The following is a 21,552-nucleotide window of genomic DNA, read 5'->3' on the forward strand; positions in this document are numbered from 1 at the left end:
TTTACACATCTGAATTTTACAATGCAAACATGTAAAAAGTCCTGAATTTTTTCTGAATACATGTTATGTGTCTTGATTGTATCATCAGGACAAATCCCGTCTTGGTTTTGTAATCCAAAAATGATTAATATTCAAATTTTGGGAGATTGAGAATATAAGGTAAGGCAATGATAAATTCACCTAAGGTGATTGTTCTATGAAGTATGAACTCCTCAGTTTACTCGAAAGTTAATTGAATTTATAGGATGGTAACTTGCAGTCATATGAAATCAATCATGTGTTATAACTCAATTATTTTTATTTTTTTTGCATTGGAGCGTAACTTTCAATCAACTTATTTCAAATGTTGAATAATCTATGAAACGCATAAAGCAATTTTCTTCTTCTAAATCTATGAAATATCATTGACTATTTCTTTTTCCATCCTATGAGGTTCTCACACACCCTATGCAATTTGAATTTTAGAATCCGAATTGCATAAAAAAAATTCAAAAACCTCCAAAAACACATTGAAATATTTCAGATTTTATAATCCGAATAGGAACACGTGAGAAACTAATAGTGGGGGAAAAGTAATGGCAAAAATAATCTATGTATCTTAATCCAAGGCCCAATTAACTTCCTTTTGAAGATGTGGCATGCTGCGTCACCTTTTTCGGATGATGTAGCATGCTGACTGTATAATTATTTTTATTTTTTAATGGGGTACACATGAAATTTATGATTTTTTTAAAAAAATAATTTTTTAAAAATGAAATAAATTCTGGAAAAATAAAAAATAACGGAAAAATTAATAAAAATTAAAACACGAAAATAATTATGTAAAAATTAATAAAAATCTGGTAAAATGAAAAAAATCCAGAAAATTTAATAAAAAAAAATCTGGTAAAATCTAGAAAGTTTAATAAAAAAAAATCTAAAAAAATAAAGAAAATGAAAAAAATCAAACTTTTTAATTTTGAAAGAAAAATCTGAACTTTTCATTTTTAATTCTATTCTTATTATATTCGTAAATTTCAAAATATTTTAAGTTCCTGAATTTTTTATTTTTTTATAAAATAAATTTTCTTAGTTTCGAAAAAAAAATATATGAATTTTTTTCATTTTTTTAGAATTTTTTAATTTTTCCGCTATTGAAAATATTATGAAAATATGAATTTTTTGAAATAAATTAATTTTTTTTAATTTTTCCAGATTTTTTTAATTTTGCCAGATTTTTTTAATTTTTCCAATTTCTTTTTACTAAATTTTCTAGATATTTTCATTTTACTAGATTTTTATTAATTTTTCCATAGTTATTTTTCGTTTTTTAATCATTTTTTATTAATTCCTTCAAAAAAAATCATTTTTTATTAATATTTTTATTTTTTCAGAATTTATTTCATTTTTTATATTATTTTTTTCGTTTTTTTAATTAAAAAATTATAAATGCCACATGTATCCAAGAAAAATAAAAAATAAAAAATAATTATACGCGCTAGAAAAAGGTGACATAACATGCCACATCACCAAAAATGCACGTCAACTGCTCTAGGGGTATTCTAAAAACAAAAAAAATTGACAAACATCGAATAAAAAAAACAAAAAACATAAAACAATAAACAAAACTGAGCAGCTCCATCATCTTCAAGCTGGAGTCACACGCAGCACTGAACTTCCCGGAAAACGATTCCGACGCGATTTACGGCCGCCATAGCCGAATTGCGTTGTAGCAGATCTCCTCTCACTTCAACTGAATGAAATTGGATATGATTCTATGAACAAGGTTTTGCCCCATTTCTCACTTTATTAATTTTATCTTAACATATGAATGATTTAAGTATAAATTGCATTTTTTTTTTTAATATTTAGTGTTGGTTTTAGATTAGTGATGAATTTCATCTCAGTGGAAAAACATGAATGAAAAGTTTTTTTTTTTTTTTTTTTACTAAACGATGATGAAAAGTTGAATATAGCATTGTTAGAAACCTGTATGTTGTTTAATAATTGGGGAAAAACCCAAATCCCACATTGAGTCGAGGTTTCGATTGAAAATGTTAGGTTTTGTAAGAATGAGTTAGACTAACACATTACTAATGACTAGATGTCTTCGCTAGTTATTTGTATCAATGTTTTGAAAACCGAATTGGACATTGAACTGGTGAGGTTTTTTAGTCATGATTCAACTGCATTAAACTGGGACGAAAGTGCGTGTTGAACAAGTTAAATAACCGAATAGTAGATAGTGCCGGTTCATGGTTTAACTGGTTGAACCATCTGGTTCGGTTTAGCTTTTTTCTTGGTATGGAGTTTGGCCAGGAGCTAAGTAAAGTTGGCCAAGGATTGTTTTATCCAAGATTCGAACTCGGGTTCTCCTCAATGAGTTGTAGTTAAGTGGTGTTTATTTATCACTTGAGCTTAATCACTTGGTCTAGTTTTTAAAACATTGGTTTGTATACATCATAGCCGAGTACTGTAACTATCTCAGTCCCGCTAGTCCTAACTAAGCACTTTGAGGTTTTGGGTCATCAAGTAATCTGTTAGATCATTCTAGGCTTGCTTTGTCTCTTTGGTCATCAAGTAATCTGATCCTTTATTTGGTGCTTAAGAAAGAAAAAAAATATTTTGTATATTTTGTCTGGTTTTTATGTTGCATGCTTGTGCAGTGAAAGCGCTTCTCTGAGCATTTTAATTCACTTTTAAGTCTGATATCACATTTCAGCTGAATTGCTCGTCTTTCAGGTTTGAACATCTGTAACCCAACTTTGCTTTTAGTACTGACAGCAGAATGTCAGAAGGAGCCAGTTTTGTGTTAGAATCATCCGAAAATGGCACAGATTTGTCTCAGGATGACATTGGCACTGTCGAGGAAACACCAGAAGAAACAATTCTGTCAAGACAAACTTCTGTTAACCTTGTTCCTTTTATTGGTCAAAGATTTGTCTCTCAAGAAGCTGCTTATGAATTTTACTGCAGTTTTGCTAAACAATTTGGCTTTTCTATTCGACGACACCGCACCCGAGGGAAAGATGGGGTTGGCCGCGGAGTTACAAGGAGGGATTTTACTTGCCATCGCGGCGGATTTCCCCAAAATAAACCTTCTGAAGATGGGGGAGGGGGAAAGGCGCAAAGGAACCGTAAATCATCTCGCTGTGGTTGTCAAGCATACATGCGTATTGTGAAAAAGGCTGATTTTGATGTCCCTGAATGGCGTGTTACTGGTTTTAGAAACATCCACAATCATGAGTTGTTAAAATCCAATGAGGTGCGTCTTATTCAATCACACTGTCCGATATCTCCTGATGATAAGAGCCGTATATGCATGTTTGCTAAAGCTGGAATGTCGGTAAGGCAAATGTTAAGATTAATGGAGCTAGAAAAAGGCGTCAAACTTGGTTGTCTTCCTTTTACAGAGATAGATGTGAGAAACTTGTTGCAGTCTTTTAGAAATGTGGATAAAGATAATGATGCTATTGATCTGATTGCAATGTGTAAGAGATTAAAAGATGAAAATCACAACTTCAGGTATGAATTCAAGATAGATAATAATAACAGGCTTGAGTACATTGCATGGTCCTACGGGTCATCAATTCAATCATACGAGGTATTTGGTGATGCTGTGGTTTTTGACACAACCTACCGAGTAGAGGCCTATGACATGGTGTTGGGAATTTGGCTTGGATTGGACAATAATGGAGTGATATGTTGCTTTAGTTGCGCCCTTCTACGGGATGAAAGTATGCCGTCTTTTTCATGGGCTTTAAAGGTATGATAATAACTGTATGATGTTAGAGCTTCCACTTGGCAATCTTGTATTTGACTTCTTGATTGCTTTGATATCTGGTGTAGGCTTAGGAATTATTAACCCACAATAGTACTAGCTATTGCTTGTTTTGTCCGATAAGATATGATGGTATTGTTCTTTTTATTTTAATATCTTTACTTTCTTAATGATAGCATATAATAACATGTGCCGTTGACCTTTTCTACAATTCTCGTTACAAAAACATCTACACGGCTGTTACGTGTCTGATATGGATTAAACGACGTTAACGTGGCTTCCCCCATTTCACCTTCTTTCCCATTTTTGGCAATCAGCCATGGCTCCCCAAAGAGTTCTTCTCCTTTGCGGTGACAACATGGAAGGCTATGAAGTACACTTCGTTTCATCACCAACCCCCTTCACTCACACTCTCACTAAATTCACTCAATTTTTGTGTTGCAAATCATGGTTCTGTTTTAGGCATTACAAGCCTTGTCTGATTAGTTATCTGTTTACCAATTTTCATGGACGAATGTTGTCTTTACTTGTACACAACTTCAAATCCAAAGGATTTTAACATCAAGTGTGATCTTATTTTAAATTTTAGGGATTTTTTTTTTTGAAAAAGGCTCATTAAGAAATATTCACTCAATTCCCATAGTTGTAGTTCCAATTTCAAAACATATTATTGGTGAGATTTTGTGACATGCATGGTAAAGTTTTGATCTTGAATAATGGATTTTTTATGGTTTTAGACTTATACTGAGAAGTTGGTCACAATTTGACACTCGATGCAACTTTTAATGAGTTTGATCATACAAGCTATGATGGCCTGTGGTTGCTAGGAGGAATGCCGGATTCAAAGGTTTCAATTGTAGCTTTCTAGACGAACCATTGTAGTTTATCTTCTTTATGATTTTCAGGGTTTCATAAGGTGAAATGGGGAAGTCATGCCGAAGCGGTTTAGGCCATATTAACCTGTAACAGCCAGAGACATTTTAGTAACAGGAGTTGTAAAACAGGTCAACGACCCGCACATTATGAGAGTTAAAGATCTACTTGAAAAAACAAAAGACTTAAAGTACTAATACGGCACAATGAAATAACCTAAAGGATGATAGGTTCAATTTTGCCTAATAAATATTTGGGTTTAAGAAAAAGTATTAAATGCTTCAGTAGAAGTGTCTAGGTAATCAATGCTTCTATTTTACTGTTAAAAGTTTCTATTCTTAATTCCTTAACATTAATAAAAACCTAAATACCAAAACCATAAAAGTTCATGTGTTCTTTATTTATTTAAGAAATACGTGATCCTTTGCTCCTTAAACATGTGACCTTTTTTTTTTAAATGTCTTGGTTTGTGTGGAAAGGACCTGAGTCATTGGGGTATGTGGTCGTGAGTTAGATCCTTGAATTTCATATGCTTGTAAAAAGCACTGTTGGGGTATCAGCCATTAGTGCCATAAAATACACCGGAAGAATAGTCTCTTCACTCTTGTCTATTGAATCTAGGCATTCCCTAGGAAACAAGAAATGAAATGTGTGTGTCTAATTCGTTATTGATATGAAATTTGTAGACTGATCTTTTTGTATCACTATTTGTATAGCAAATTTTCTTTATGTGATGTTTGTCTATGAGATATGATTAATTTGAAATTTCATCTTATTGACATTATGCAGGCTTTCTTGGGCTTTATGAAAGGAAAGGCTCCCCAAACATTACTGACTGATCATAACACATGGCTGAAAGAAGCTATTGCTGTTGAAATGCCTGAAAGTAAACATGCCTTTTGTATATGGCATATTCTCTCCAAGTTCTCTGACTGGTTTTATTTACTTCTTGGGTCGCAATATGATGAGTGGAAAGCTGAGTTCCATCGGCTCTACAATTTGGAAATGGTGGAAGATTTTGAAGAAAGCTGGAGGCAAATGGTGGATAAATATGGACTTCATGCAAATAAACATATCATTAGCCTATACTCATTAAGGACATTCTGGGCATTACCATTCTTGAGGCGATATTTCTTTGCAGGATTAACCAGTACATGTCAGACCGAGTCCATTAACGTTTTCATCCAACGGTTCTTGAGTGCACAATCTCAACCAGAACGTTTTTTAGAGCAAGTATGGGATATATAATATCTTTCCTTTTTTTTTTTTTTTTTTGAGCATATATAATATCTTTCCTGTAGCTTCGTTTATTGGTATGTTCTGCCATAATTAACTATAATTTACTACAGGTTGCTGATATTGTTGATTTTAATGACCGAGCCGGAGCAAAACAAAAGATGCAAAGGAAAATGCAGAAAGTGTGCTTGAAAACAGGTTCACCTATAGAATCCCATGCTGCCACTATACTTACTCCTTATGCCTTGAGCAAACTCCAGGAAGAGCTAGTTGCAGCACCTCAATATGCATCCTTTCTAGTTGATGAAGGTTGTTTTCAGGTTAGACACCATTCTCAGACCGATGGAGGTTGCAAAGTGTTTTGGCTTCCTTGTCAGGATCACATCAGCTGCAGCTGCCGTCTATTTGAGTTTTCAGGCATCTTATGTAAACATGTGTTACGCGTCATGTCAACTAATAACTGTTTTCACATCCCGGATCAATATTTACCGATCCGATGGCGAAACATTGGTTTGTCTTCTTTTAACCATTTTCATGGTGCAACTAGCAGGGATCAGCCTGAAAGGATACAATATTTGGAATCTTTGGTTTCAACACTTCTAATGGAATCCGTTGAAACCGAGGAACGCCTTGATGTTGCTTGTGACCAAGTTTCAATGGTGCTATCACGTGTTAAAACTCTTCCCAGGTCATCACATGGCGTAAATGATATTGCATTTAGTTATGCATCGGATTCGTTGATCCTGCCAGAGGTAGAAGATACTGATGAAATGATTCAGGGTTTTACAATTGCAAATCCTCATGATTCCATGGCTTTAGGCAAGCTAAAGGAGAGAAGGGCAAGAGATGGAGTTGATCTCAGTAGAAAACGTAGGCAGTTCTCAGCACCATTATGTGCACAATATGGACATGATGGATCTGATTGCTCAATAATGGCTGATGATAATATGAGCGAAGATGCATTAGGGTATATGTAGTGAATAGAAGTAACTAGGTCTACAAAGCAAATGCATTTTTTGGGGGTTTCATAAATGCATTTTTATTGTAATATTTTTTGTTCCTCCATTTGTTTCCTCCAATTCAATGATACATAAATTGTCTTGTGGAAAAATTTCAGACCTATTTGAATTAATTTTGTAATCATTGAGAAGTCCTATTTTTTTAAGTAGTCATAGAATACCTGTTTGGATAAGCTTATTTAGATGAGCTTATAGAAAATACATTTTCCTGGAAGCTCGTCTGCGAAGTTTTTCTAGGTAAATTGTGTTTTGATGAAACTTGCTTTTGACATAAGCTGAGAATAGAAAAACTATTTGAATACATATGAACTCTTTTTGGAGCTATTGTACAAAATTAAATTATCTAGACACTACTTCTAAATTTAAAATAAAGTTTATTATTGTAGATTAGTTGTAAAAAGAATTCTTGGCCTACTCAAAAACAATTGGATGAGATGATACAAGTTTCGTTCAATTTAATCGGCGATTCTAAGTAAATTCAAACTTTGAGAATTGAAGAATGTCAAAACTCTTTTAGTCATCCATATGGTTCTATTTGACTCAGAAATAACTTTAGTATTGTATGCTGGGATAAGTTTGAAAAAAATGTGGCCTAGGCTCAAATTGTTTAGCTTATGCTTTTGTGCATGTGAAGTAAGAATCGCATATACCTTGATTACTAGTTTGCAAACAAGTATGTAGTTGGGAATAAAGGCTTGTATATTTGTAAAATAAGTTGTTTATTAGCCCATTTTTGCATTTTACATGATTAATTAATTTTGATTACTATGTTGAATCACATTTATGTATATTCTATACTATTTCCGGGAAGCTTTCTTGATTTCGTATCATTTTGTTTATTTGAAGGCATGTCAACTGGACGGGTATTTATTTGGGACAAGTTTCTTATTTATAAGTAAATTTTCACTTTTTAAGTTTATTAAATAAACGATGTATGTGGTTTATGATATAGTCAATATTATATACTACATCATTTATTCAATAAATTTAAAAACTCAAAATTTATTTCTAAATAAGATAGGAGAGAGTATGCGACAATACTGATGTGTGCATCCAGTAAAGAGTTACTTTGTTTTAAAAAAAAAAATTTGTAGTCATTTGACAACATGTTTTTTTTTTTATTTCTTACATCTTTCATCTTATTAACCATATCATTTGTTATTTTATATCGAGTTTCTGATCACATATTCAAAAGACTCGATTCTTTATTAACCATATTACGATATATTGAGTGCAGTAGTAGTAGATTTAAGTGTGAGTGATCAGCCTCATGTCGAGTATGAATGAAATATATATTGTATGCATAAGAGAAAAGTGAATTGTACACCTAATATTTTAAGGTTATAGCTGAAAATGTAATGTCAATATCTCTTTGTGCTCCTAAAGCTTTTCGATTAAACATTTAAACCATCTACAACGTTGACTGCATGTACATTAAGCGTTGCATAAATCGCAAGGGTGTAAATATAAATGTGTTGATTTGTATTCTATGTTAATGTGAGTTCATGGTTAGATACTCCATCCATCCTTTTTAAGTGTTGTTTGACTACGATTTAGGGTTCTCATATAACTATCATTTTAGTATTTTAAGGATACAATTTGTCAATTATACATTTTCTCAATTACTCTTATTTTTTTCAATAAACTAATTAATGCCATGTATCTGAAAAACTAAAGTTTATTTTTTTAACAAAGTATGTTTGTTTTTTAAAACACTATGTATTTAGAAAACTAAAGTTTTTATTTTTTTAAAAGAAAGTTTGTTTTTTGTTATCTTCAACATTCAAATCTATGTCACATAGTGTGAATAATTTAGTATTTGTTGAAACCATTGTTGCAGCCTTAATTTTGATTAATGGAGTTGAAAGAAAGCTAAAATTTTCTTAACTTTTGATTAATGTGAAGTTAGAATAATTTTTATTTTGCTTTACAATTATTAAAAAATAGGTGTAAAATATATAGATTATTGATAATTGTTTGTTGTGGGAGAGAGATAAAGTGTGTGCAAAAAATAAAAATAATACGTAGTTGGAGAAAGAGAGAGTAACTAATTCATTTCCTTAATTTGGTGTTACCATTCTAAAACGACAAGAACGGAGGGAGTACAATTATTTTAATATTTTTTAAACATGATATTTAATTGAAAAATCGACTCAACAAAAGAAAATTGTTTTTTGATGAAATCCATGCAAGCATAAAAGTAAATATTTTTATAATTTTCTCATTGAAGTTGGCTCAGTCCTGCAAAATAAATATTCATAGAATACTTGTAATAATTCAATTTCTTCTTCATTCAATAATTGATCGATTATATCACAATATATTGTAAGCCAATTTACAAAATTTGATGGGTCATACATATTGATCCTTGGGACTAGTACCTTGCCAGTGTTATTGAGTCATACAAATCTTCATATACTCAAGATTTGATGGGTCATACATATCTTCATATACTCAAGAGTATCGACACAAAATTTGATGGGTCAATACGTAGGTAATTGTTTTTCTCCCATCTGTTTTTCTTCATTCCCGTCAAAATAGTCAAGCGTGAGTTAACTCACGTATGTGTATTTTCATCATGAGTTAACTCACGTAGGACGAGAATGAACAAAAATAGATGAGAGAAGAACAATTCTCCAATATGTATGACCTATAACAATATATTGTAAGCCATTTTACTAATTTTTTGCAATCGAATGCTCATCATTGCTATATTCCTATTTATATATATCGTCACGTGTGAGTTTCGGCACTAGACTCTTTTAAAGAAGAAAAAAATGACTTATCTGAAACTTCTATAATTATATACATAAATTAGATGTTAATTGTTAATTACTAGCTATATCGTACACAACATTTTGGATGTCTTATTACAATATCATAGAATTATACATTTTAGGCATTGCCATACCTACCTATGACTCATTCTGCAGAATCTTGATCTCCCAAAGAAACTTTACTTAGTCTACTTGGCAACAATTTAACATTGTTAAAGTTACTTACAATTTTTCTTTTCCCATTTCTGCGTTGATGAGATCTCAATATAGCTCTCCTTGCTAGCTCTTTTCCCACATTGGATTTAGTTGTTACATTTGTGGCAGAAATTTCTTCAGAAGTAAGTCCTTGGTTGCTAGAAGAGGAGGCTTTTTCTGAAGCCATGCTTTGGTTTTGTAACATATATATGCCAAGATGTTGAAGAAAAAAGGGGTAAGGTGTCAGGCTTTTAAGGTGGTTTTTAAGAGACAATTTTCCACTTACATACATCACACGCAATGAGAATATGTGTTGGATAGCAGAGAAGTTAATGGGGTGCAAAAGGAATCACTTGTAAAAAGTTTATTACTGGTGGAATATGTATGTTTATATGTTGTCTTTTAATAAACTCTTGAGTATATGAAAATAGTTAATTCAATAATTTTTTGTCATTTATGAAGCAAGGTACTAGTTTCATTGGTTTTAAGTTGCGTTCTGAACTTTTATATAATAGAAAATGTGACTAATGTGGTCGTAATTGTGATTATGATGTCATTACGGATGTCTCAAAAAAAATTATATTGTGGTCGCAACTGTAATTGCAGATTACAACTTAACTCAGATCATATTTGAGATCAAATACATCCCAAAACTTTTAAATGAGGACTAATCATATATGCAGTGCGTAGATGTCATTGACCAAATGTTTTTTTTTTTCTTTTAAAATTGTCGATAATCGAACTTGAGAGCATTAGATCGATTTCGAGTATCCTAGGATTACCACCACCGGGACAAGAGGCTTGCTTATAGTCTAGACTATTGCCGAGGCATAGATATTTGTTTATGTATTATTGATTAAGAGGGGAGACAAGTTTGCACCATGCATAAACTTTTTTTTTTACGGAGCACCATGCATAAATTTATTTTTACTATTGGATCAAAAAATCCTACCATTAAATGAAATATCATATGGACATAACTTATTGATGCAACAGTAAAAAACAAACTTGTATATAATGCAAGAATAATTTACTTAAGCAGATTAGCCACGACAAAGTCACTCTTTAATCCTGCAATTGAATGTTTTGCCACAAAATGTATATATTATTATAGCATACGAGTGAAGAAGTACTCCCTCAGTTTTCAATTATAATTAAATTTGATTTTTTAGGTTCATTCAATCAATAATGAATATGAACCACATATATCGTTAAAGAAATAAATTTAAAAAGTTAAATTTACTTATATTTAAAAACGGATGGAGTATATCCATAGGCTTGTTTGTGATATTCATTGGTCGATGATGTTGGGGAAAACATCACACACATACCAAAGATTTAGGACAAAAGGGCCAACAAAATAGACCACTAAAAAATAATACAAGACACTTTTTTTTTTACTAGAAATAATACAAGAGACATGATTGACGTATTTAGGCATTTATTTATCTTCACCAAATTAAATACATTACAAAAAAAAAAATTGTTTACCATATTACAGACACATAAGTTTTGTAAAAACTTAAAAAACTGTCAAGGATGGAACCATTTTTTAAAATTCGAGTTCTTCATTCAAAAATTACAATTGGTAGTAAACACTGACTCATAAGAGTTTGTTTATTTACTTCTACTTAGATCAAACACATTTATTTTAAGACTTCTGATCATTTCTATGAAACCATGTAAACTAGTATTTTTCTATATATGCTTTGTTTATTTAGCTTTTCTTTTGAATTTTTCTTTTTTAGAAACTTTTCTATTGACTTATTGTTAATATTTTTGTTATCAGATCATTTTTTTTAACAACCAAATTAATGAACTCATATATAGAAAGGGAATAGAAGGGATGTACTTAAACTAGTATACACAAAGGGAAATATTGTACACCAACAACTCTAATCAAATAGAAATTGTTTGCTCAATTGAGAAAGAGAACACACAAAGATTGAAAAAACATTCTTCATAAGATTGTAGTTCTTTTCCTTCTGTTAGAAAATCAATCACTAACAGAAGATTAATAAGAAATGAAAATAAAAAATAATGAATATACGATCTTTATTAATGCAGTTCGATCAATGGTGTCTTTCTCTACGATTATAGAGCAATTATAATTCCGTTTGTATTAATGTGATGAATTCAAGTTTGAGTGTTACAAACAATATATGGTGAGGTTTAGCATGAGAATGAGAAGTTCTTTCTCATGATGGGAAAGTTTAATCACATCCATCAATTTAATAGTTTTTTATTTGAATGGCTGAGATCTTTTACCTGGTAATTGTTGTGATTTTTTTATGGTTATTGTGTAACAAAAAAAATCGACCCCACCAAATGATTAAATAATAATTTAGCATTTCTTTGATTTATTGATTTTATTTTTTATTAAGTCATGGGCTTAGCAATTTGTTTTGTGCTGGTTGTTTCTAACCCAAATTTTTCGGACTAAATTCACCCCAAGTTTCTATTTTCTATAATGTTGCCACATTAAATTGAATTAGAGAAGGACTTAATCAATTTGAAAAAATAAATAAATAATGTGTGACATAAAATTAAATTTATTTTTTTAGTTACAACATAAAATTAAATTTGTTCAACTCCTTAAAAAAACATAAAATTAAATTATGTGGACTATTTTGTTGTCTATTATATATTATATATTTTAATTGATTGAAAAGTTTTGAGTTGTAACCAAAAAATTGAAGGAATTAAAATATGACCTTTTTTTGTATAATTTATTATGACCTTTTTTCTTCTTCTTAAATTATGACTTATTTTTTTATACAAAAGTTGAGTTTGCATTTGTTTGACAGTAGGCACAGTGACATAAAATAATCCAGAAGCTCTCCTATATATTGATAATCACTTAAAATCCAGAATCACTTGTAGCTTCAACAATTCAATTCAACAAGAATGCCAACAATTCATCCTTATTTAACCCAACACCAATTACACAATCACACATACACTGAGTTGTATATCCACAACACCAATTAGATCCATGTCACTTCTTCCCCTTTATCTCCCTCTTCACCACTAACCATACAAAATTTAGAGAGGTACAGACCTCGAGCCAATCATTATCTTCTTTTGTTTTTTAACAAAGTCAGTCATAACTCCTGGACACAACCACCTCTTTCTTATCATGTTTCACAAACATTTGAATATACACATTGGATAAAATTCATATGAGTTTCACAAAATTATGTGGATCTTGTATAAATTTAATAGGTATTATATGAATTTTAACTAATCAAAGAGTGTGTTAAATATGTGTCGTTAACATTTCTCTTTTCTAAAAGATGACACCACGACTTAGCTAATAGTTCAAGTTAACCAATTAAGATTTTTCGCAACTAACTCACCATAACTTTTAGACATACAAATAACACCCGACTTCATCCAAGTAATTTCAATCCGCTCACTACTCCCCAACATAGGAACCTAATCCAAATCAATACTTTCGACACTTTGATGGTATTTTCAAGAATGATAAATAGGACAAGATAGTACTAGTTAATACATAACTTATAAGGTTAATTAAGTAAATGATTCTTATAAATATTTAGAATTTCGTTTTTAATTTCTACAAAAGAATATTGCATTTGTTAGTCTTTGTAACATTTTCTTTTAATATTTTTAGGAACAAAAAAAGCTGACCGGAAACTTTTCATGAACTAAAAATGTTTATAAATTTTTTATAGAGACTAAAAATGTTTATAATTATTTTTTACAAAGATTAAAAAGTACAAATTTCTTTTTGTATAGAAATCAAAAATAAAATTTCAAATATTTATAAAAATCATTAACTTAATTAAACCTAATTTATATCGGTATAATTCTACATCAATAACTAAAGAATTGGTTTTGCTAGGAGGGCAGTCTTCCACGCAGAACATCAATGACTGGTTGCTAAATAGCCGACTTCTTTGAGTTTGCCCTGCCCTACCAAAAGTCAAGAATATTTAAATTGAAAGAAGGTCACTTTGCAACACAAGAAGATATGTTAGTCCATCGAAATCAACATCGAAAAGAATCAAAGTTGAGACTTTGAAATCGAAGGTAACGCACTTTAAAGTCTTAAGATAACATTACCAGAACAAGTTAAGTAGGTTAATTTTGAAAAAATTTACGTTAAATTCCAACACAAGCCTCTCTTGCTAGCTCTAAATAATAAATATGTTCATAGTAGTACTTTTTTTTTTAAACTTGTTCATAGTAGTACTATTCTAACTTTTTAATAATTTTGTTAGATAATCATATTTGTTAGGGGAAAAAAGTAGTGCAAATTGAAACTAGTGAGTGTATAACCAGATCCTATTTGTTTGGTATTTAAACAAAGTGTTCATGACACAGATTGCATTTTGTGATTGGAAGGCTTGTAAATGAGCCGTACAAAATGTTAGGACAATGACATGCAATTTGAAAACTCTAATGGATAAAACAATATTAGGTGGGATCCAACATTTAGAACAATTTACAGGTTTAAAATAAATTGAATTGTAGCTTGTTTACTTAAAATAGTGTTTTAGATTAGTTTATTATTTGGTAACTCTTGATAATTTTTTTTTTTATTTCTTTACAAATAAGACAGGAAGAAGTAGAAAAGCTTATTAGGTAAGCACTTTCCTTTTCTATAAAAAAAAAAAAGTTAGATAGATAAAGTATTTTAAAAATATATCAATTATTAAAGAGATAAAATATAAAAACCAAGAGCAAATTGGATTGTCCAATACCTTAGCAATTAGCATGCATAACATATGCATAAAAAATTGGATGAATTTTTGTGTGTTGCAAATTCATTGGTGGCTATTTTTTGTCCCTCTCACTCTTATTCATTTTTCCACCTCAGAATAACACTTTATGGAGGTTTAGATAAGAATATTCAACTCTAGAGAATAGTAGCAACCACCTACATTGCTTTGCCCCAAGGTTGAAGCAGAGAATTCATTCTATTTCTAATATTTAACAATTTTGATTCCTTTTCTTTTACCTTGGATTTCTTCTCTTCCTTGTTTAGTAAGTCTTGTTCATCAAGCATGCATCTTTTACCAGATCATATGGTTCAACTTTGTGTTCTCCTTTCCTTTCTAGAGGGATATAGTCATAAAGAAAACATCATGATTAGAAATGAATATAACCATATGACACAATTAAAAGTTTTTTCAAATTTGTAGAGAGGCCATTTTAAAGAATCTTTACTATTTACATACAAATTGCAGGGTAAGTCAACGGTTGAGATTTGACTGGATCGAATGAATGATTGAAAAGGATCTGAGTTTACAGCAACAGTTTAATCTGCCATGTGTATTAGACGTTCATTATAAAATTATTTGTAAGTCTTTGATTAAAAGTTTAAGATGTTAGAATGATTGGTGAGTGAAAACATGTACATTTATGCAAAAACTACTTTACCATTTTATGTTAATATACTTGTGAGTAAAATAACTGAATTAACTGAAAGACACACTCAACTTTGTGAGTGAAAGTGTCATCATGTACACGTGTTTGCTTTGTCATAAAACATTAGCACTATCTTTTTCTTCATCACTCATAAGTCATAAACTTATGGTGCTAATTAACAATAGCTCTTGTGTTACAACTTAGTATAAAATCTCAAACAGTAGGAATCTTTGGCCTTTAAGCAACCTTTGCTCCAAGCAATTCTAGAATAGAACTCTTCTTTCTTTTTCATATTCATATTCATATTCATATCATTAGAATAAAACTTTCATTCTCTCTTCTTCTTTTCTCCCTTAGGAATTGTCTCTCTTGAAGGGTCATAGAGAATGGCAGTTACACATGCAGACCTTGAACCAAAAAGAAGTAAAACAGATTTGAGTAGCAAAACAGGAGCTTTTCTTATGGTTTTCACAATTCTATTAGGCTTACTTTGCTTCATCCTGTGTCTCATAGCCGAAGCCACACGTTCCGAGGTACAATTTTTTTTAATAACGATGTCTTTTTATATGCAAATGTTAGTAATTAAGTTGTTAGGGGGAAGCGAAAATTTGTTAATACTCTTTCCGCGTCCCAACCAATACTATTGGGATAAACTTTCAATCCGGTCCATGTCGCTTCAATTCGTTAAATAAAAAAACTAACAATTAGTAGTTACATACCACCAAGAGGGTAAGGATGTGCATGAAATTTTCATGAAGTTTAATGTAATTTGGTGGGGTTGATATGATAGGTGACATGGATGAATACAAATGGAAAAGAAAAGGGAACTAAATCTGAATGTGTATACAATAGTAATGGGAAAGTGCCTTTGTTATGTGCTGCTTCTGCTTTTGTTGGACTAGCAATTGCTTTGGTTATGGAGCATACTTACATGTTGATAGCAGTGAGTAAATCATCACCTTCTTTAATTAATTGGGATCCTGATTCTCCTTCTGCTAAATCCTTAACATGGTTGGCTGGTTTTTTCTTCATTGCAACTTGGTAAGACAAATATATATTTTAGTTCCTTTGTTCCTTCATTTATTACAAAAAAAAAAAAAAAAAAAAAAAATCGAGTCCATCTGAACATGTCACTAACACTAACATGTCGATATTGGTAACAATCTAAAAGAAATAAAAGCGATTAAATATTACGTGTGTGTTGAAGTCGTGTTAATCGTGTCAGACATTAGTACACTTTCAATCGATGCTACGTAGAATTTAACATTTTTTTTTTTTTTTTTATGTTGTAGGATTTGTTTCGCAGTTGCGGAGATTTTGTTATTGGCAGGACTTAGTGTAGAATCAGGCCATTTAAAAAATTGGACTAAGCCAAGAACAAATTGCTACACCATCAGAGAAGGTTTGTTCTCAGCTGCAGGAGTGTTTGCTTTAACAACAGTTTTCCTAGCTGCTGGTTTATACCTAACAGCACTTCGTGCACAAAGAATGTCTGAGGAGCTTGCAATTGTTAGAAGAGAGGTTCTTGAAGCTTCTACCTTTTATGCTTCTCCACCAAGATCACCTCAAAGTCAAAGACATATTTCAACTGTTGCAAGAGAGAACCCTACAACAATTGAGAGTCAAAATGATAATTTATTATTATCTGTGTTTCCAACTCCTTTTAATAAAACTTATACCTTTGTATAAATTTGTATAGTTTGATCCTTTGGTTTGGTCAAATGGGCCAAATTTTTAAGGTACGTGGAAAGTGGAGTGTGACAACATTACATATAGAACTTTAGAGATAGGGATTCAAACTTCTGACCTTGCATATATCATGCATTGTCCCTACCAACTGAGCTAAGCTCACGAGAATGATTCATTTGATTGCTTGTGTATATAAATAGTGATTATTATTGTAAAGAAAAAACTTGTGATTTTAAATCGGGTTGGTCCAAAGACAATATAAATTTAGTGCTAATAGAACTAACCCATGACTTGTTTTTACCACGTTAAACCTTCATTATGAGATCTCCAATCACAATAGTTGGATTTCTATCACTTGTTAATTTCAGATGGTCTGTGTTCAAAGAATATCTATCAAAACGTCTCTAAGTCAATTGATCTCTTTCTTCAAAAAAAAAAAAAAAAAATTGATCTCGCAAACTTGTTCTCTATAATAAATCTATACATGTCTTTTAGCTAACTAAGCAACAATATTCACATCATTGTGTTAATAATAGCTGGAATATTCTCTATAAATAACTTCGGTGAATTAGAGAGTTATTCTCATTACCTCATGTCATATTCACATCATTGTATTATTTTGATATAGAATGACTCATCCACTCTAGGAAATATCTCATATAGAAATAGAAAATATTTTCCTCCCTCAAATTAGTTACTTTAATTCAGTATTTCTTCTTAAATGACATTTGAAAGTGAGTGTGTGTATGTGTGTATATAAATCATATATCTTTTACGCGCGACTGTATAGACTAATCGATCGAGTCATATAGGAACTCAATGAGTGACAAAGTTGTCCCTCAAGGAATTTAACACCATTTAATTTCTAAGATTGGATTTGAACTCAGGATCGCTGGTTAAATTAGAAGATAACCCTTACCATATATCATTTAATATTGAGGTCGGGGGAGGGCCACACAATCCGACCTAACCCATTCTTTGTACACAACTTGTGAAGAGCTTATGCATTGTTCAGTTTGAAATCAAATTTGACCAACTGTATTGGTCTTGCAAAAGGATTAGAGTTTAGAGCAACAACTTGAATTCTCTACGGTTGTCCATCATTAAGTCAAATCTCAGTTGTCTGATTTAAATTGTAGCTCAATCAAATCATCAAGATTATTCAAGTTAATCCCTCATATGCATTATACAACTAATTGTAAATCTATGGTCGAATGTTAAAGATATTGGGATTATTAGTTCGTGTCCATGCATGATGCACATATATAGTTGTACTTGTACTATCTTATGCAAAAACTACTTTACCTTTTTTTTTGTTAATACTTGGGATTAGAAAAACAGAATTAATTGAAAGGCACACTCAACTTTATGAGTGAAAAGTTATAATGTAAACGTATTTGCTTTGTCATAAAACATTGGCACTATCTTTTTCTTCATCACTCATAAGTCATAACTTCACAAAGATAACCTTATGGTGCTAATTAACAATATCCCTTGTGGTATTCCTAGTATAGATTTTCACACGGTTGGAATCTTTGGCCTTAAGCAACCTTTGCTCCAAGCAATTCAAGAACTCTTCCTTTTTTGTCATATTTATACCATTACAACTATGTTTCATTCTCTCTTCTTCCTTTCTCCCTTAGAAATTGTCTCTCTCTTGTGTGAGCTCCCAAAAGAAAAGGGTCTTATATTGAGAGAATGGCTGTTACACATGCAGACCTTGAACCAAAAAGTAAAACAGATTTGAGTAGTAAAACAGTAGTTTTTCTTGTTATCACAATTATATTAGGCTTATTCACTTTCATCCTATGTCTCAAAGCTGAAGTTACACGTTCTCAGGTACAATTTTTTATTATGTTTTTTCTACAAACAAATGTTAGTGGTTAATTTATTAAGAGAAGAGAAATTTTTAATTAGCAACTCGAACCCTAGACTAGCGTCTAAATACTCCGCATTCCAACTCATACTACTGAACTACACTTTAAGGGACAATTTTTTTTTTCCTTCTATTTATCATGTTTACAAATTAAAAAAAAAAAAAAAAACACGATCAACTGAAATTCAGCGTTTGTCGTTTCGATTAGTTAAATTAAAAAAACAAATAAATAATAAATAGTAGTTACCATACCTCCAAAATGGTAGGAAGGGAGGTGCAATAAATTTTCATGAAGTTTAATATAATTTGGTGATGATGATATAATAGGTGACATGGATTATGAATAAAGATGGAAAAGATAAGGGAGATAAATATGAATGTGCTTACAATGGTAACGGTAAAGTACCTTTGCTATGTTCTGCTTGTGCCTTTGTTGGACTAGCAATTGCCTTGGTTATGGAGCATATTTACATGTTGATAGCAGTGAGTAAATCACCACCTTCTTTACTTGATTGGGATAATGATTCTTCTTCTGTCAAGTCCTTAATATCCTTGGCTGGTTTTTTCTACATTACAACTTGGTAAGAGAAACATATTTTGATCTTTATTTCTTGAGAGTGTTTTTACTAGTGCTGAATAGATATATCTGAGATAGAGTATAAGAAGAATTTCTGGGACAAAATATAGAAACTCTTAGAAAAAGAGGATAAAAGCGCTGCCTTCTTCATTGCCAAAATTTATGAACTTAACTTAAGAATTACGGAAACAAATACTATACACGATACTAACTGTAATATGTCGACATTGGTAGTAGTTTTAAATACTAAAAAGTACGTACTTGTGTCATTTCGTGTGACATCAACACGTGTTGGAGACTAAACACACGTTCAATTTATTAAATATAACTTTTTGTATATTGTAGGATTTGTTTCGCAGTTGCGGAGATTTTGTTATTGGCAGGACTTAGTGTAGAATCAGGCCATTTAAAAAATTGGACTAAGCCAAGAACAAATTGCTACGCCATCAGAGAAGGTTTGTTCTCAGCAGCTGGAGTGTTTGCTTTAACAACAGTTTTCATAGCTGCTGGATTATACCTAACAATACTTCGTGCACAAAGAATGTCAGAGGTGGTAGCAACTGTTGGAAGAGAGGTTCTAGAAGCTTCTAATTTCTTTGCTTTTCCACCAAGATCACCTCAAAGGCATATCACAACTGTTGCAAGGGAGAACCCTAAAACAATAGAGTCAATAAATTTGTAGAGAGTATAGTTTGATCCTTTGGTTTGGTCAAATGGATCGAATTTTTAAGGTATAGTAAAGTGGCTAAATTATAGAATCAAAATTCTTTTGATTGTGGATAAACATATGATATGGATGTGGTCCAAATTATGGACACTAGTTAGAAATATGACCTTTTGGTTTGTATTCTAACGAATTCAATATAAGAGTTTTTAAGGTGCTAGAAGAATAATTGTGTACGATCATTTAGTATATCTCTAAAATTGATCCATTTAAGTTGGTATGGTAGTGTTGACTTGTGATCTTAAAGTGTGCTTCTCTTTAAGTATCATGTTCGATTCTCTTTGAAACCAATTTTGATAGACTAGTTTAACTTCATAAAAAAAAGTATAGCTCTAAAATTCATAATCAAACAATTGTTTAGAATCAATTCAAAATCAAACTTCTTCAAATGAAAAATGGAGCCAATTCAAGGCAATGAAAGGACCACAAGTTTCGTCTTCATCCCTCAAACACATAAGAGAGACATTCAATGTTACACTAAACCTATCAGTTGCTAGTGTACTCTACATACTTGGTACAATTGCTGATGCAGGACAAAGTTTAGTTATAATCAAAATGTCCCTACAATCAGATAGTCATGATTTAAGTACAATATTTTTGGAATTGTTGTATAAAAATCTAAATATGCTTTTTAGGTCGTTCAATTGGACGTCCACAATGTGGAATCTATTTTCGCTGATGTATGGTCCAAAAACTTGTGCATGTCTTCAACTTTCCGGTAAATGAACAATTTTAAACATGGTACTCCCTCCATCCCATATTATGCCACCTAGTTGATTTTGTCATGTATGCCAATGAACAATTTTAAACATAAATATCTTTAATAATTTATTAAAAAAATTCTGAAAATTTGATATTTTAAAAATATTTACCGAGACAAATCCAACATTTTATATGCTATATTGTATATATACTAGTAGGAAAATAGAGTTGAAGTGAACAATAGACTTTTTTAAATTAAATCATTTAAAATGGGACGGAGGGAGTAGTATAATTTATGTGTAGAAATTGGGTTTAATTGACTATTACTAAATTTTTCCTTGTTTATACTCCCCCCGTCCCTCAATAGATGATCTAGTTGACAATATACATTATTGACTTAACATTCTTTAACCATATTTTTCTACTAATTTACAAAGATAAATAATATCATGTAAGCTGTTGTTGGATTCGTCTCGATAAATATCTTTAAAATATTAAATTTTCATATTTTTTTTTAGTAGAGAATTGAAGATATAAAAAATAAAACGTATGCATTGGTACATGTATCAGAGTCAACTAAGTCATCTAATGTGGAACAGAAGGAGTAGATACATTCAGCATATTTATGTGATGCGGAATTGGCAATCTCAAGCAAGTTTTCAACCTTTTCAAGATGAGATCTCAATGCATACATACCAATTCACGAAATTGGTCATACCTCTTTTAA

General features: G+C 31.2%; 3 protein-coding genes across 3 annotated transcripts; all 3 read left to right on the forward strand.

Moving 5' to 3' along the window:
• The first annotated feature begins 1,579 nt into the window (after positions 1–1,579).
• On the forward strand, positions 1,580–7,034 carry LOC112419279 (protein FAR1-RELATED SEQUENCE 11). Its single transcript, XM_024776663.2, has 4 exons — positions 1,580–1,765; positions 2,722–3,745; positions 5,423–5,866; positions 5,983–7,034. Exons 2-4 carry the CDS (start codon positions 2,768–2,770, stop codon positions 6,844–6,846), a joined length of 2,286 nt encoding a protein of 761 aa, XP_024632431.1. The 5' UTR covers positions 1,580–1,765; positions 2,722–2,767; the 3' UTR covers positions 6,847–7,034.
• Positions 7,035–15,423: 8,389 nt separating this feature from the next.
• Positions 15,424–17,183, forward strand: LOC11417127 (protein MODIFYING WALL LIGNIN-1). The gene is made up of 4 exons (XM_039830431.1): positions 15,424–15,477; positions 15,615–15,790; positions 16,048–16,298; positions 16,550–17,183. The coding sequence occupies exons 2-4, from the start codon at positions 15,644–15,646 to the stop codon at positions 16,944–16,946; spliced, it is 795 nt and encodes a 264-aa protein (XP_039686365.1). The 5' UTR covers positions 15,424–15,477; positions 15,615–15,643; the 3' UTR covers positions 16,947–17,183.
• Positions 17,184–18,615: 1,432 nt separating this feature from the next.
• On the forward strand, positions 18,616–20,283 carry LOC11417128 (protein MODIFYING WALL LIGNIN-1). The gene is made up of 3 exons (XM_003594763.4): positions 18,616–18,785; positions 19,150–19,403; positions 19,745–20,283. Exons 1-3 carry the CDS (start codon positions 18,645–18,647, stop codon positions 20,079–20,081), a joined length of 732 nt encoding a protein of 243 aa, XP_003594811.1. The 5' UTR covers positions 18,616–18,644; the 3' UTR covers positions 20,082–20,283.
• The last annotated feature ends 1,269 nt before the right edge of the window (positions 20,284–21,552 follow it).

This window comes from Medicago truncatula, chromosome 2 (assembly GCF_003473485.1).
Source record: "Medicago truncatula cultivar Jemalong A17 chromosome 2, MtrunA17r5.0-ANR, whole genome shotgun sequence".
NCBI classification, from domain to species: Eukaryota; Viridiplantae; Streptophyta; class Magnoliopsida; order Fabales; family Fabaceae; genus Medicago; species Medicago truncatula.